This window comes from Protopterus annectens, chromosome 4.part1 (assembly GCF_019279795.1).
Source record: "Protopterus annectens isolate FY-2018-M chromosome 4.part1, PAN1.0, whole genome shotgun sequence".
Classification (NCBI taxonomy): domain Eukaryota; kingdom Metazoa; phylum Chordata; order Ceratodontiformes; family Protopteridae; genus Protopterus; species Protopterus annectens.
In genome coordinates this window covers 498,275,294-498,292,941 of record NC_056734.1, presented here as the reverse complement: position 1 = coordinate 498,292,941, position 17,648 = coordinate 498,275,294, and the positions used below count along the sequence as shown (strand labels likewise).

General features: G+C 41.7%; 1 protein-coding gene across 3 annotated transcripts in view; it reads left to right on the top strand.

Moving 5' to 3' along the window:
* Positions 1–17,648, top strand: part of ATP11B (ATPase phospholipid transporting 11B (putative)) — a 2,792,721-nt gene that overhangs the window by 1,329,887 nt on the left and 1,445,186 nt on the right. For all 3 annotated transcript variants that reach the window (XM_044070307.1, XM_044070308.1, XM_044070309.1), the window contains exon 17: positions 14–117. In XM_044070307.1, the coding sequence (XP_043926242.1) occupies positions 14–117 (104 nt within the window). The remainder of the gene's footprint in view (positions 1–13; positions 118–17,648) is intronic.

Here is a 17,648-nt window from a genome sequence, read left to right as displayed (position 1 = left end):
TTTGGCTTAACAGGAGATAAGCTATTGTTCACAAAAGGAGCAGAATCTTCAATTCTTCCTAATACCAGAAGTGGTGAAATAGAAAAAACAAGACTCCATGTGGATGAATTTGCTTTGGTATGTAGGCTTATTTGCTAAAATTATTTTTCTTTTAATTTTCTGCAGAAACTTAAAAACTTGTTCTGAAATTGTGACATTTTTGTGGTATTTATAGGCTAGTTACTAATAGTTCTTCCACATTATACCTAGAAATGCCGAATGTTGAAAACATGTCTGAAATCATGAAGTTAGTTACTTACTTCATGTTTGGTAACTTGGGCAGTGGTCCACTGAATCTCAGAAATGACCTATTGTAAGAGTCATCATGTTAGAGAGAACATGTGACCTGTGCAGAGTTGGTCTTATACAAGTTGCACTGATATGTTTCAAAAAACATCTCCCCAGCTTTACACTTTAGTAGCTGAATCATTACACTATATCCGAGTATTGTAGTCATTTAATTTTATAATGGAGTAGTACTTCAAAAGTAGTTTTATTTTTCACATTTGATTGCAGCCATTGCTGCAAGGTTCTGTGATGCTGCTACGTCCGGCTGTTTAATTAATGCTGCCATGCTTTTCTGCTTGGTATATTTTTTATGCATTTAGATTTTTATGTCAGTCACGACAGTTCTTGAAACTTCTTGTTATGTTAACCAGACTGAAAAGCATGAACATTATGGTTCTGATTTTACATTTGGCGCTACAAATAATTCATCTAATTTACAGTATGATGGCGTTTGGAGTTTGCTGTGGTTATTTTTGGCATTTTTTAAGGTTTTAAACATTTTTGTAACATATTTTCTGATGTTAATCTGACTGCAGAATTACTTATAAACATTATGGTTCTGATTTCCCTTTTGATGCTACAGATTGCACTTTAATGCTTTAATGTTGAGGAACTGCTGCTATCCTCTGTCTTTCCCTTTGTATTAAGGAATGGGAAAATAGAGTCTGCATTTTTTTACTGTAAAAGAAACTGAGCAAAAGAATACAGATTAAGAACCTAATACTTTCTTAATCTATGTAGACTTTGCAAATCATCCTGAAGTTGAAATCAATAAATTGAAAGTCAGTGTTTTAACAATATAGTCTTCCTTTCACACTCCACAGACTTTGATATTACTACCTCAGAGGCCAAAATTATTCCAGGGATTGTAATCCATTTTGATATTTTGAGTTAAAGATTGTATGTTTGGCGCTGTGAGTCAAGAAATTTTGAGCTTCTGTAATGTCACACCCTACATAGGCCTTTGTATAGTGTCATTACAAGCTAGAAATAAGGAATGTAGCATTAAGGATCCTCCTTGATGGTCACTAGTTGGATTCTTCCTCTCTTCCAATCACAGTATATATTTTTCTCAATTCACAGGCATACTTTATAACACTATACTCCAGCTGTGTAAGTGTTTTTAAACTCCGAACAACTCCCCCCACTCTGTGTTTGCCGTCCCTGTATTTTGGATCTCAGTCAGTCTTGAGGCACTAAATAATGGGCAAACATTTGAGTTTCAGACTTCATATCCTTCAGAAAATGCATGCTAACATAACTCTAATTATTCTAGCAACATTCTAAGTTTATAAGGGCAGTATTTAGAGTCTGTCCCTGTTTTGGGGTATTTATCCCCTCATTATTTTTGGTGTTGTCCAGATTTCTTTCGCTAAAAGGTTGAGAGGTGTGATGCAAATTAATAAACAGTTTTCACATTGATTTACAGAAGCAGCTCTGCCAAGTGCTCATTTTACCATCAGATTCCCAGCCAAGATCTTTGGTAGCATGTGAGTAACATGATGTAAAGCCGAGCCATAAGAGTCATCACTCCAACCCTGCCATGTATAAACTTGCTTGCATTGCTGCTAGGAAGATGGCAGAAGTTGAAAATTCCCCACATAGGACTGACCAGGATGTTTTGTATGCAACCCCAGATGTCACACCATCAAAAAGACTGTGAGTTGAAGTCCATTTCTAAATGGCTGTCTAGTACCTACAGGTGCTGAGCTCACTCTTGACTAGCAAGTATTTGTTTCATCACTGTTCTTTGATTCTTAAGAAAGAGAGAGGCCTAAAATTGGTAAATTTCTGAATTGCCCTGTAGTACCTATGGGTACTGAGCTCTCTCTGAATTGACAAGGATTTGGCTCCCTGCCTGTTATTTACCTGTGCAGACAGTAAGGAGCCTGAAATTGATGCAGTCTTGATTCCTTCCCTAGGATTGCAGTCCTGTGTGCAGATTCCACCCATTGTGTAGTCTGTTGGCTTGACTCCTTGCCAGGCTGCGTGATCTTGGGGAGCAGTCTGTAGTCACTTTGCCATGAGTCTGAAAAGTCTGTTCCTGAGATTTTGTTTACCTCTCCATTAGGTCATTGAGCAGCAAATTGCTCACTGGAAAGTGCTTTAGTCAAAAGCATCTCCACTACAGGTGTGGGTACTTCTATTGTTTGCATCAGGGATGTGTTTGTTGCAGACATACTTATAGAGGCTGCATTGTCTCAGTTGTGACTCCTGGTGTCGGACCCCCTTGACATTTCTGAGCTTGGTCCCTGGTCTGTCTTGCAGCTCCTTCCATCCTAGTGGATTTGCTGCTTGAGTGTCATTCTGGTCACCCATTAAGGAAATCTCTTATAATAAGTATGATAGATGCAATCCTAGAGTGTCATTTGCTTTATGAGGAGACCTCCTATGATGGTTCAAAAATACCATCCCACTGTCCCCTTTTGTTAACGACTCCTCCAGTCATACTTGATGTTTTACTTTTCACTACCTATTAGTACAGAAAATGTTATAGTCATTTGTATAATTTTATGAAGAATCGTGATTTCTTGTGGTTGGTGATGAACTGGAAAGCTCAATTGTTAAGTGTATTTTTGTAGCATGCCCCTGAGTATAAGAATGTGGAATCCTTCTAGAAAAAAAGTACAAATGTGTGATTGGTGGTGAAGATGAATCCATGTGTTAAACTTCAGGAGAGCTCCCACCTAAATATCTGGTAGTATAATAAGAGTCCATCCATCCACAGCCCGTTTTTCCTATTTTTGCCCATGGAGTGTCGGGTGTCACTTCAACAGTGACAGTCATCTAGAGCCAGTATTCACATTGCCAGGTAGTTAACCCTGCTACGGTTGTTCTTCTATGACAACACACACATGCACTCTCACACTGACCAGTTTAGACTGTCCAATACTACTACTAGGTGGAAGCAAGTGCATGCTGAGAAAACCCCCACTAACACAGAGAGGACATGCAGACTGTTAGAGGACAGATAAGAATGTTTCTGTTATTTTTATGAATGGTGATAACAGTAAGAATGGGTGTATATGTTATTGATTTTATAGCTGATTTAACTCCAACTTGGATCATGCTGTAATGGCCAGAAAAAAGCCATAAGTGAGACCTTTCTGATATCAGTTGCCATCTGGAATCCATCGAGTGGTATAAATCACATTGTGGCTTCCCTTCCACTTTGATATGATGAAAATATTGGAAACCGTATTAAATCTATATTGATTTGATATTTTTATAACTGTTGAGATGGTAAGGTAAGCTGGTAAAGGGTGATTTAAATGGTAAGGTAAGCTGGTAAAGGGTGATTTAAATGGTAAGGTAAGCTGGTAAAGGGTGATTTAAATGGTAAGGTAAGCTGGTAAAGGGTGATTTAAATGAGGCCTGAATTGATCAGAGAGACTGAACTAGAAATGGGATAGGTGGAAGTACCTGTTATTTTCACTCAGCAGGGTTGAAAGAAGATTGTTCTGAGTATAATAGCAAGGGTCAGAGCTCCTGTCATATCACTGAAAAGTTTTTTGCTTGATGTTGCAGCATTTTCAAGGAGATTGGTTACTTATCTAGAATTGCTACATGGAGGCTGTGATGAGAGAAGTTTCTCCCTGGGAGTGGAATTTCCCTTGGTGTGCCTACCTCTGTTGGCACTTGGCTCAGATTAAGCACTCCTGGTGCATTGCAAAAGATGAAATAGTTCTTTCAGCTCTAGCAGATTGTCTAAATATGACCCCTGAATGTTACCCCTGTGTAGGTAAGGGGGGGGGGGGGCTTTAGTCATGCTTCTTGAGTGCCTGGATGGCCTGTGTGGTGAGCAAGCCTAATTTTCTAATATCAGTTTGCCACCTAGTATCCAACACATGGCATAGAAAATAGTTGCAGGCATTATAGCGAAGTGTTTTGCAAGTTCCAGTAGCAGAGAGAACATTTTATGAGAAGGGGCTTTTTTCCTGGGAAAATGCGGAATCTCACAGTGCTTTGCTTCATATTTTTGTCATGTAGCTGTGTTAGGTGTGATTAACAGGAGAGGAGAGAAGATGCTGGATGATAGTAAATTTAAATTAAAGGATCAACCATTTTTAAATAACAGGATCTGGCTACCTTTAGAAGTGATGATGGGTGTATGTAAGGTAGCCAGTTTTGAGTGTTCTGCTTGGCAATACAATCACTCGAGACATTTTGCTACAAGGTGCAATGAGATGGTGGTGTTATCATTGCAAAGGTGATTTCTTTTTCCCTAATGATATGGTTTTATTTCAGATTTGGAAGCCAGGGATGCTGTCCTCCTTGCAGAGCAGAACTTGTGTAGGCAGGACCTTTCTTTGAGGAGCTGTTTAGCTAAATATTTGTGTATCTGTGTGTGGGTTTGCGTGTTGTGTGTATTGGAGCAGAACTTCTTGTCAACAAGTCCATTCATTGACTAATGAAAAAGACGATACAGCTGATTGAAAAATACTGTTTTTCCCTATGATTTCCCAGTATAGTGGAGATGAGGGAATATGCCTTCCCCATTGTAGTACAATCTCAGAGTTGGTAAAATTAGCAGGGGATGTGTGGTGCACTTCCTTAGATGAGCACCCTGGGCTTTACCATGAATTGAGATGCATCCTATCTGTTCCTTGCTTAGAGGAGGCTCTTTTTTGGGGACAGAGTTGGACAGTCTCAAGTATCTATTGTTCATGCTTTTGGGAGGTGTGGTGTCTTAGTTTTCCCCATTTGAGTTTGCAGGAGATTCTTAGATTTCTCAGACTCCTTCAGGATGTGGGTCTCAGGTATTCTATGGCCAAGGCACATGTGCCAGTAATTTTTGCACATTGTGACCTTATGCAGGGCAGGATTTGGGCCCACCACTCATTCATTTAGTACTTCCTTAAAGGAGTGCTGTATCTCCTTCAGTCTTTGAAGAACCCTTTCCTCTCCATGGGACTTTAACTTTACAGTTGCAGACATGCTTGACCACGGTTTGAGCATGTGAAATTGACAGCACTGAAATTTGTATCTTGTAAATCTTTCTTTGTGGTCATCACTTTCACACTTTGAATCTTAGAGCTTCAGACCTTTATGTATAGGGAACCATAGTTACATTTGCAAGAGTAAGTTGCTCTTCAGAATGAACATATGTTTCCTTTTTGCCTTTTTGAGGCATCCCAGAACTTGTCAGTCTTCTGTTTTTGCAGAAGCAGAAACCAGGTTAAAGAAGGTCCTTCAAACTTTAGATGGTCCACAGGTGGTGTTGAAACCTGAACCTGGCGCATAAAGTTAGGAAGAAGGGGGAGCAACTGATCTGTACAGTGAAACCTTTTAAGTTGGATTTGTTGTAATCACCGGTTGACATTTGGTGCCTTTATGTTGAAGGTACTTTACTCACGGAAAAACATGTCCCTGATGATCTACGCCATCCTGTCACATATACATTTCTTAAGTATATTCATTCCCCTATGCCTGCTTGTTCTCTTGCTGCATGCACAGTTCAGTTCTCAATATTTGCTGTAGTTGGTGAAAAGTTCTTACATTTTCGCATGCACTAGATTAACTTGTTTGCATTTCCATGCTCTCTTCTCCTGCTTTCCATCTTATTTGCTGAAATGTCCTTCCCCCACCTAATCAGTTTTGTCCATATTCTGCCTAGCATAATTGCAGGGACTGGCCCCTTGAGTCCTCCATTTGCAAATCAGTGGTACCTGGGACCCCATATTATTCCTCCTTAGCTTATTTGGACTGTTTATCTCTAATGCACACTGAATTGTAGTCTGAAACCAGCAGCAGGGTTTGCAGCCCAGGTGCTTGTTCAGCTCTTTGAGGGATCTGGACTAGCAGGTGCAGACTTTCTCGCACAGGGACATCAGTTGCATGTCAGTGGCTATCACTGTCAGAATCCCCTCCATCTTTACTCTCCATTGCTTGGCCTCACTTCTCTTTTGCACAAGTCCTGGTGTGTTTTGGATTCTGGAGCTATTGTTCACATATTTTTTCATCATTCAGCTCTCCAGAGTGGCTCTGAGGGGAGGCATACCTTAATTTTGGAGACAGCCAAAGCTTCAGTGTCTATCTGCTTGTGTGGTGATGACTTCAATTTATGTCCATGAACATATGCTTCTACTGGGGAATATGTCTGTTGAATATGCTAATTGTCCCTGTCATGGAGCCAGCCTTGTTATGTATTACCAGGGAAGTTTAGAGGTACCATCATTTTGTTGCTGCAGTCCCTCTGAGGGCCAGTGTTTTGTGCCTGCCTCCTGCAGTTTGGAGTGATACTCTTTTAAAAAAAACATTCCTCTGAGGGCCAGTGTTTTGTGCCTGCCTCCAGCAGTTTGGAGTGATACTCTTTTAAAAAAACATTCAAGGAATGACATTTGTATGACCCAGTCCATTGCCATTTATTGCCAGCTTGGTAACAGGATGTGCAAGAAAGTTTATTTTTTTGTCATGTTATGGTTTTGGTCTCTTAACTGACTATATCACCTGACTAAGTTTTACACTGTCCCAATGGAACTGGGCTCTGAGTATCCATAATTATTTGTGTGATATTGGGGATTAGTGAGTCTCTCGTCTTATTCCAAACTTCACCCTTGCTGCTCAACCCTGTCGTACTTGCTGTTCAAGAATTTGTGCTAGATACCCTTTTGAGGGCTACAGGTACCGATGTGTGTATGCAGCAGATGGCTTGGATATGGTTGTCTCCCTTTAGGGTCAACCTGAATAGCTTTTTGTTGGTTGTTCCTTTTGACAGGGACAACCTTTTTGGTTAGAAACATCTTTCTGTCTTGGTGTCCTCCTTCGGTAGCTGGGAAGTCCCTGACCTTCTTGCAGGGTCTGTTATTTTGCCAACTTAGGTTTGGCTGTAGGAGAAGAAATGCTATAGACATATGATGTGTTGGGGCAAGTATATTCTGCAGGAATCTGGCTGTCATTATGTGAGATGGTTTTATATCTGGTAGTGTCAGTAAGAGTTTCTTAAATGCATTTTATTTTTGTTTTCATGTGGTAAGTATACTAAGTTTGAGGTCACATAACTTCATAGGTAAAAAAAGTATATAGTTTTATTTTCAGGTAAAGAACCCTGTTTATCTCTAGGTTTGCACAATCTCAGAGTTAGTATATTTGGCATTTTAAGGGTGTGGTTGCAGAGGTGGGCTTCCTCTCCCTGCAAAAACCCTTAAAAACAATTTTGTAATTTGTCAGGTTTTGGATTTCTGAGTGATTTTTTTTTGTTCCATTCTGTGGGTCTTGAGAGATACTTAGTTAACAAGCTGTCTTTTATGTATGCCCCAGTTTTCTATGTCTTTGTACCAGCTGGACTGTGTTAGGAGTCCTTGTCCACTTCCTGCTTGGGTACCCAAGCCTTTCATTATGTCAGGTGGCATGTCTTTGGTTCTGACAATGGCTTTTTGCAGAGATGGTACCTTTAAAGGTTAGCCTTCCTTCTTATTGTTTGCACTCACTCACTCAGTCACATTGCAGATTCTTGGGGATCAGGCCCAAACTCTCATCTAGATGTGAAGGAAGGTGGCTGCTCCTCTTCTGGAGAGGGGGAGGTAATTTGTGTCCTCTTTCTGGCCCTGGAGCAATTCCTCTTAATCCTCAGGACCTTGGAGTCACCTATCTGACATGGTACTGGCAGTATAAAATATGTAGTATAGAATTATATCCATGTTCCTTAAGAAAGATTTCGAAGAAATAAAATCTTTCTTAAAGAACACCAATATATTTCGATTTATTTCTTAAAGCCTAAGGATTTACTATAGTGGAAGTCTAAAGTTTTTTATGGTTAAATTCAATTTATGTTCAAACGTTGGGCTTTGGCTGGCTTTACTTGTTGCTCATCCGAGCTACTTGATTCTTACACAAGATCATACCTGCTGCTACATGGAAGGCCAACAGGTAGAACCATCACTGCATCACAAAAGCAGGCAGCAGAAGAATTGAAGGTAGAATTTTAAGTAAAGCCTTCAAGTTGAGAATGTCTTTTAATCTTCCTCTGAAGTCAGTAAGTTAGACCATGTGTCCATCTTGCAAGACAGTGATCAGGTGTGGTTATTTTATTCTGGTATCTTGGAGTCTTAAAAGCCTTCATTGGAGCTGATATTTTCTCTGGTACTGCTTTGGTTGCATCCCTGGCGGGGGTCATCGTAAATTGGAAAAAGCCATGTGTGAACTCCTGCTTAGTGAAAATTTTTTATCTGACGAACTTGGATAATGATCTTCATTTTTCAGTGATTCCTGTGCATTCTTCAAGTGCAAGAGATCATAGCACGCTAACTAGGTGCAGGACCAAGTCTGCACCTTCTGTGGTTGACTGCTGTGACAGGATTCCTGGTATCATTTGTGCTTCTTGGGTGTACAGTGGATGCAGAGCTGTCAAGTAGCTTCAGAACCATCACATAATCACAGACCTGCTTCTGGTTGATCTCTGAAATGGGGCTCTCCACCAGCCTTTCAGTGGCTTTTTTTTTTTCCATCTGAACCATTTGTACTGTCTGATTATGTATACCTGCATTACTTGTTGATTGGAAAGCTTACAGAGCCATCATTCTGACAATATTTAGGATATTTTCATTATGCATTTCTAACCTCACCACCTGATGGTGATGAGAGCTTCCACATCATCACTGAGGGATCGTCTGTGCCCCAAGTGTGTCTGCTCCTTGGCTTGCCCCATGAAGGCTACCATTTCTGGCATAAGTGGGTGGAGACCAACCCATCTAGTGTCTTTCCCTTCCCTCACAACATATAGCTTGTTGTCAGGCAGACTTGCTTATGCCACTCCCTGGAGTACCAGATGATCATGGTGGTGAAGCCACTGCAGCAACCTTCACATCTAGGCAAACCGGCTAAAATAAGCCACTCATCTCTCACTTACCACATTCACTTCTTCCTGCTTCCCAAGCTACTGGCTGATCTCAGGTTGCCAGTGGGCCATTATCAGGAATTTGCCCTTTTCCCCATTGTAGTGCGATCTCGGGGTTGGTATATTTAGCTAGGGGGATGTGGGGTGGTGCAGCCCCCAACCAGGGTTGGTTTTAAATAATGCTGTTTTTATTGGGTTTGTTGGTTGGCCAGCTTGTTACTTACAGTGGGAAAAAGTTTAGCTAAAATGATCGTTTGGATGAAGATTCGTCAAATAGGGTTTGACAAGGAGGTGTTCAATGTTTAGTGCATTTGACAATGTGATATAGACCCGTAAAAGCACAACTACTTAACCTAGAGTTGTTATATGTAAGACTGAGTCTCAACAACTAATAGCCAAGATGGGAAGAGATGAAATTTTAACAATTATTTATAAACAATCAACAGCGAAGTCTCCATTTTCCTGCAGAAAATTAGGAGGGAAGAGTGACAGATCTGGAAAGATGGTTTGGTCAGCAATATATTAAAGTGGGTGGATACTAGTAGCTTGTAAAAATGCAGTGGTGGAGATATTACTGACAGAGGGTAAAGACCCTTCTGATCTGGAGTCATATAGACCTGTTTCAATTTTAAACCATGATTATTAAGTGTGTATGTCTATATTAACTAAGAGAATGGCAAAGATGCTACCAGAATTGATAAAGTTTGAAAAGTAGGGATGCTGTCCTCCTTGCAGAGCAGAACTTGTGTAGGCAGGACCTTTCTTTGAGGAGCTGTTTAGCTAAATATTTGTGCATCTGTGCTGGGTGGGTGTGTTATGTGTATTGGAGTAGAACTTCTTGCCATCATTATTCTTTGAGTGTAAGAAAACACTGCCGCTGTTGGTGAGTTTTGATGCTGAGGAAGCATTTGATAGTTGCGATTTTAGGAGTAGGATGATGATAACATTTAAATTCTCTTATAGAATAATGTTAGTAAGAAAAATGGAGGAAGGGTCCGAGAATCTCCTGTCTGACAAGCTGGATTTGAACAGAGGAACAGGGCAAGGGATGTCCTCTTTTCTTTGTTTTATATTTAGAGCCATTAGCAAAGACAATAAGGGACTCAAAAATTCAAGGGTATAAGTGGTGTGATAATCAATAACATTTAGCCTTATTTGCAAACTATATAATTGTGTACATGTTAGAGTTCAGATTAAAACTATTTGGTAGTATTGAACATTTTGAGACAGTTTAAAGTCTTTTTGGAATATTAAATAAATAAAGATGAAATAAATATTATAGTAAACAATGCATGTACACAAAAATTGGTTCAGCAAGATCCATAGAACTGATTGTCCTTTTCATTCTTCCTCAACTGATGGTCTCGGATCTGACTTTGAATCCATCATGGCTGCATTTGTTACATACTCCGATCCTACTCTTGAGCTTCTCCCTTTACCCATAATGCCCCAATCACCCTGCAATACATTGGATCTTGTTTGCTGCTCATCACAACAGACATGGATCCTTTTTGCAAAGCTTGAGGTGTATTTGATTATAGCGAGTGTAATTTTCTTTAAAATTTTCTTATAGCCTTTCTTTTTAGTCACATTTTTCTCCCTTACCTTAGTTTTTTTTTTCTGATTTCTGTCTCATTAGTTTTGTCTTTTATTTCCTTCTGTTCTGCCCTTGCTAGTCTCATTACCATTGTTGGTACTTCTTTTTCATCTCTCCTTTTCCTACCCTTTAGAAAGTAATCCCCTTACCTTCCAGTTTTGGTAGTTTTTCCCTCAAAAATTTTTTTTTGTGTTTTCTGTATTGTCTTTTTCTTTTTTCTGTGATCATAGCTAAGAAACCCACTGGGTTTAAGAAGTGCACTTCCTCTGGGCAAAAGATCCCTAATTCTATACCCACAGGGAGTGCGTTTATTGTCTAAGTGCCACCCATTTTAATACCGAGTGCGCTCTGTGTGCTGGATTTAATTCTAGGGCTGTCAGTGATTGATGCAGCAAACTGGTCCTAAAGGGCTTGTTACCATCCTCTTCTTCCTCCTCTTTTTCAAAGGCGCAAACCTCAGCAAAAACACCTGAGGTCTCTTCAGAGACAAAAGAATCTAGAAAGTGGTCTCCAAACCACTGTCCAAATTCTGCTTCTACTTCATAGCCTCTTACCAAAGTACAGAAGAAGTTGGATCCAACGCTGCAGACCCTGAGGAGAGAGTCTCTGTCCCAGTCCACTACTTCCTTCATCAGGTCATCCAGGAGCCTTTCTAAACCCGAAGTTGATAGGATGATGAGGAAGTTCCTCAGCTCAGATTCAGATGGAGGTTATCCCGGCTCCATTTCCCATCAGATATGGGAGCCTCCCTTTTGTTACCCACATTGTGATTTCTCCTTCTCTGATCTGATGGGCAGTTTTGAGTCTACAGATCCGAGAAACCTGAGAGTGTCTGTGTCAGATCCGAAGATTGCTAGGTCTTTGACTTCATCTGTTTCCCTGACTTGTCTGGCACCGATTGCCTTAGGCCAGGATGAGTCTTTGAGCCAAAGCTTTGGCGACAGGCCAGGGAGGCTCGGTTCGACTCTGAGGTTGTCAGAGCTGCCTCCACCCCTCAGGGCTTCAGCTTTGGACAGCTGTGGTCCAATTCCAAAGCTGTGGTCCAACTCCTGCTTCAAAGCGGGGATCTGGGCAGGGTTGGGTCATTGTAGCATCTGGAGCATTGGCTCCAGTGTGGTCAGCAGCAGCTTCTCCTGGTCCTTCAGCCTTTGAGGTGATGGAGAGGGTCTTCTCTCATACAAGAGACATGGTTACTCTTTCGTCTTAGGATCCTAGAGCCCAGCTGCTGTCGGGTCCTAGCTTTGATCCTCACAGACCTATCACCCAGGGACAGCTGTCCCTATCAAGCATCTAGACAGTTCCCTTCTAGGACGTTCCCCTGTCTTCGCACACCTATCTAGACCATCCCACTGAGGAGGTCCTCCATAGGAGAAGGTGCAAGAGGAGGCACATAGATTCCTTTCAGGAGTGTCACACAGAAGATGCTGACCTTGATAAGGGGAGGGGTCCCCAAAGTCTCTATTAGGTGATGTCTCTTCCTGAGACATCTTCAAAATCCTCAGGCAGAAAGGTGAATGGTCCTCCAATACCCCCTTTTCAGGAAGAGTTGGTTCCTGGAAGCTTTTGGGTCCAGCCCTTCTACATCTTGGGTGACTCCCCGGGCTGATGAGCTTATGGATCTAGTCTCTCACCGGACGTGGAAGGAACTGGATATTGTAGATCCTTCCCCCATTGTTCTAAGTTCCTTGACTCTCTTAGAGACAGGCTCCACTGAAGCAAAGAGGTCCCCATTGATCCCATGGTTGTGACAGCAGCCACTAAGAAAGAGCTAGCTAAGCAGAGCTCTACTGTCCATCCCCCCTAACAAAGAATCTAGGCCATTGGGCAGATTAGGGAACTGCATTTATCCCTCAGCGAATTTTGCCTTAAACTCATTGAATTATTTGGCACATTTCACTAGGCTGCAAAGTGATTTGAGCAAAGAGCTTTCCAGATCCCTTTCTGAGTCCACATCCGCAGTGGACCACAAAAAGCTTTCCTCCCAGACGGCTACTCTTCTGTCCATCTCTAATGCTTCTATGACGTTAATTTCTCATGCAGCTGAGGGTACCCCCCACAGGCAGCAGATTCTAGGCATAGTTTTTTGAAGACATGTAGATGCGCTTGTGTGACTTTACAGAACCCATCATGTCTTCCTTCATCGATGCTGTTATTTGGCCCCACTGTCAAGTAAACACTTTCCTGGAGTGAGCAGGATGAAAAGACTGCAGTAGGGATCCGTTTCACTACCCTTCAGAGATCCTTTTCCAGGAATCAGCAAGGACATAGGAAAATTTAGTTCTGTAAGTCCCAGGGTCCTTTCCAAGACTCATTTGGGAATATCTGCCCCAGGTCAGAGGGGGGACTTCTAATGGAAGACTCTGTCCTTGTGGCAGAGGAGGCGTCCAAAATCGGGGGTTTTTTTTACTCCTTGGACAAATCCTTTCAGTGTTCTTGAAAGGTTGCCTGGCTGCTCATCTCTGGAGGCAGTCAGGGGGTGGTTTTCTGTGCAACAAGGCGCCTGGGCATTAATCACAAAAGATACTTGAGTGCAGAAAATCATATTTAGAGGTTACTTCATACCATTTTTGCAAATTCCCCTGAACAAAGGGAAAAGACTTCCCAGTGTTCCACCGAGTCATATTTAGGCAGCAACTATAGAAGTTCAGAAGCTGCTAGAGAAAGAGTCATCCAGGAGGACCCACCAGACCAGAGAAGATTCAGAACCTACTCAAAATTCTTTTTCGTGCCAAAAAAGAAAAACACGGGACCTGAGAGCAATTCTGGACCTCAGCAATTTGAATCGATTTGTAAAGAAGTCAGAGTTCCAAATGGTCATGGTTCAGTTCATTATGCCGTTTCTGCATAAGGACAGTTGGATGTGCTCCATCGATCTTCAGAACCCATATTGTCACATCAAGATGAACAGATGATCCTGAAGATTTCTGCGCTTTTGGCTGGGACCAGTCACTATCAGTTCAAAGCCTTGCCCTTTGGTCTCACCACAACCCTCAGGGTGTTTGCCAAATGTATGACAGTGGTAGCAGCTCACTTGAGAATGCTAGGATTCCAAGTGTTTCCATACCTAGACGACTAGTTCCTCACTGCCCCAACTGGGCATCTCTTCAAGAAATCCAGGAACTGCTTGTCCCAGTTATGTCAATCCCAAGGCATCTCAGTCAACCTTGGCTAGTCGCATCTTCAACCTGTTCAGAGCCTGGAGTTCATTGGTGCTCATTTGGACACAGTCAGATAGCCTCACTCCCTTCCACTGAGCAGAGTACAGACCATCAGGTGTCACGTGGAACACATTATCTCATACACTTCTCTAGCTATACTGATTCTTCAGATGTTAGGGGTGATTAGCTGCCATAACCTTGGCTCCTATGGCATGGTTTTATATGCAAATTCTTCAGTGGACTCTAGCTGTTCAGTGTTCAATTTTTCACCACTCTTGTCTTCACCAGTTAAGCTCACACAAGTATGTAAAGACCACCTGAGTTGGTGGATTCAGTTGGACAAAGTTTCTCAGGTCTGCCCTTTTGTTCTTTCACTCCTGGTAGCCACGGTTACCATGGACGCCTCCCAGCTGCGGTAGGGGGATATTTCCTGGGAAGGATAGTCCAGGGCATGTGGTCCCCAGAAGTGACCAATTCGCACATTGTCCTAGAGATGAGAGCGGTCCGCCTAATATTGCAGGCCTTCCGGGGCTCCCTCCCTCTCAGGACAATTGCGATTCAAACCGACAATGTCTGGATTTGATATATCAACAAACGGGGGAGCCCGATCTTATTCCCTTTGTCAAGAAGGCAGTGAGAGTGTGGCAGTGGGTGATCTCCTACAACCACTTTCTTATGGCAGTGCACTTCCCTGGGATGTCCACAGTACTTTTGGACAAACACAGCAGGTCCATTCTGATAATGCACTAGTGGTCTTTCAGTCAGTTAGTGGTAGAGATGATTTCCCATCAGTGGGGCCAACATTGCCTCTCCCACCAACAAGTGCAGCAGGTTCTATGCCTCGAACCTCCCTCTGAGGGAGTCACTGAGAGATGCTCTAGTCCACATTTGACCTTCTGGTCTCCTTTACACTTATCCCCTTGTACTTTTAATTACCAAATTCTTACATAAGGCACTTTGGTTGAAAAACACAGTTTTTGTCTTTGTCCCTTTTGTGCTTGTCAAGTGTGGTTCTCTTTCCTTTGGTCTCACTTTCAATATCCACCCTGGATACTGGACCCCAGTCCAGACCTTCTGTCTCATCCCACAAGAATGGATCACCTGAACATTACAGGCCTCAAGCTGACCACATGGTTTCTCCAATTCCACTGATGGTTAGATATCGCAGGCTTTCTTCCCCAGTCCGTCAAATATTACTGTCATCTCAGAAGTCCACTACCATGAAAATCTAGAGAAGTAAATGGAAGAGATTCTCTGGGCTCTACAGAGGGAATTAGACCCCTTCACTGCCCCCGTTGCTGCTGTTCTGGAGTTTGACATTGTTTTTTCAAGAAGGGACTAGCTTCTCTACTATTGAAGTGCAGTTGGCTGCAATATCTATGCTTCATTCAGGGAAAATGCTTCCTCTTTAGTTTCATTGAAATTGTGCAAAGCATTCCTTAAAGGTACCTTTTTTCTTAGATCCCCAGTGAAGGACCCTACACCACCCTGGGATTTAACAGTGGTGCAGCAGGCTTTAACTCAGAGTCGTTTTAAACCATCAGCTAGATCTGACTTAGAATTTTTGTCTTGAAAAAATGCTTTTCTTGTGGCCATTACATCTGCTAGATTAGTATCCGAGCTCCAGACTTTCTCTTCCAAATCCCCATTTTTGATCTTCCACAAAGATAGTGTTACGTTATGAACCTATCCATCCTTCCTGCCCAAAGTAGCCTTGGAAGCAAACATTAACCAAGCCATTAATTTGCCTGTTTTCTTTCCCAACTTTACTAGTAAAGGTGAATACATGCTTCATCTCTTAGATGTACATAAGCAGCTGTGTTTTTAACTCCATAGAACAAAATATTTCAGAAAGTCAGATCAGTTGTTTGTCTCAGTCTCCCCCAAGAAATTGGGCAAACCAGTTTGTAAAGTTACTTTAGCCAGATGGATTACACACTGGATATCTTTTGTTTACAGTCAACAAGGTCTGTCCTTGCCCAGACCCCCTAAAGCACACTGCACCAGAGTCATGGCTACATCATCATCATCAGTGTTCTGTTCCATAACTTCTGTTGATGACATTGTGCCGCAGCTACTTGGTCTAATGCTCATACTTTTATTCCTCATTACAAATTGGATATGACTTCCAGAAGCAGGGCTGCTTTTGGTTCTGCAGTAATACAAAATATCCTTCCATGAGGGCTGCCCAAGGTTCACGTAGCTGGGGGCTCTGTCCTATCAGCTGAAGAAGAATGAAAAAGGACAACATCAGATGTTAGTAACATTTGTCCATTTTCATTGTTCATCAACTTTTTATTTTTATTTTATTTTATTTTACATTTGTTGACCGGGATAGTCCGACTGGATGCATGTCCATTTTCAGCGGAGGCCCGGGGAGAAAAGCTCCAAGGGTAAGCAGATACAGCATTACATAATACCAGCATTACACATTACAAACAGACTATTTACAGAGATTGCATAAGTAAGCAAGTTAAACAAGTTACAGTTAATCCTGAGCGCAAGTCAGGATTAAATTAAATTAAATTACACAGTAAACTGGTTAGCAGATTTTTACACATTCTAGAAAGAGTTAGCCAGGCTTGATACATTGGCATAGCCAGTTAAGCGACAAATGTTGTTTGAGTCTAGTTTTAAATTGACCTATGGTCGAAAGTAAGGTAATATCAGCTGGAAGAGAGTTCCAGGATCTACTTACAGTGTTTGCAAAGAGAGAATCACCGACTGTGTTATTAATTTTGCTAGTCTGAATTAGTAGTTTGTTAGAGGATCGAAGTGGTCTAGAATTATTATAGGGGGTGATAATATTTTTAAGTGCAGGAGTATTGTCCGGATTATAGAGGACTTTATAGGCCGTAATCAGTTAGTTATACTGGATTAGGCTGGGTAGTTCAAGCCACCCAAGCTGATTTAGATTGATGCAATGATGTGTCCTAAAAGGCAGCCCAGTGGCAAACCTGGCAATGTGGTTGTAGCAAATTGAGAGTTTGTTAAGGACAGTCTTGTTTAAATTCGAGAGTAGAGAGGATGCATACAGAAGGGTTGAAAGAAGGTGAGAGCGAGCTATGGCAGTTTTAGCTGGAGGGGTTAGGAAGGCTTTTATTCTGTGAAGTGACCCTAGTTTTTTATTGATGGTTTTGATAGTTTGGTTAACATGTAGGTCAAATTTTAGATTATTGTCTATAATGACACCTAATAGCTTTGTAGAGGGGTCAGGGGAGATTATTGTGCCATCATTTGATTTTATGGTAAAGGTGAACGGTAGACCTACGTGTTGCTGAAAATAACAGCATTTTAGTTTTTTGGGGATTTAGGATCAGACGATGTTCAGAAAGCCAGTTTTCTATCGTATTAAAGGTGGTCTGGGTAGCTGACCATAACTGTACTGGAGATGTGGCTGAGCAAATCAGAGTAGAGTCATCAGCATATTGGATACAGCTGACTTTTGGGATGACAGTATAAAGGTCGTTAATGAAGATGGAGAACAGCAAGGGCCCTAGTATAGAGCCTTGTGGTACTCCAAGGGTGTTTGGTAGACGGTTAGAGAGTTTGTTCTGCCAGAGGACAGCCTGCTGTCTAACATTCAGGTAGGATTGAAACCATTGAAGGGCTCTAGTATCTAGATAGAATGTTTGCAGGGTGTGGATTAAAAGTTGGTGATCAGCCATATCGAATGCTGTGGAAAGATCCAAGAAAAGGGCTGAGGATATATAATTATTGTTGCGATTAT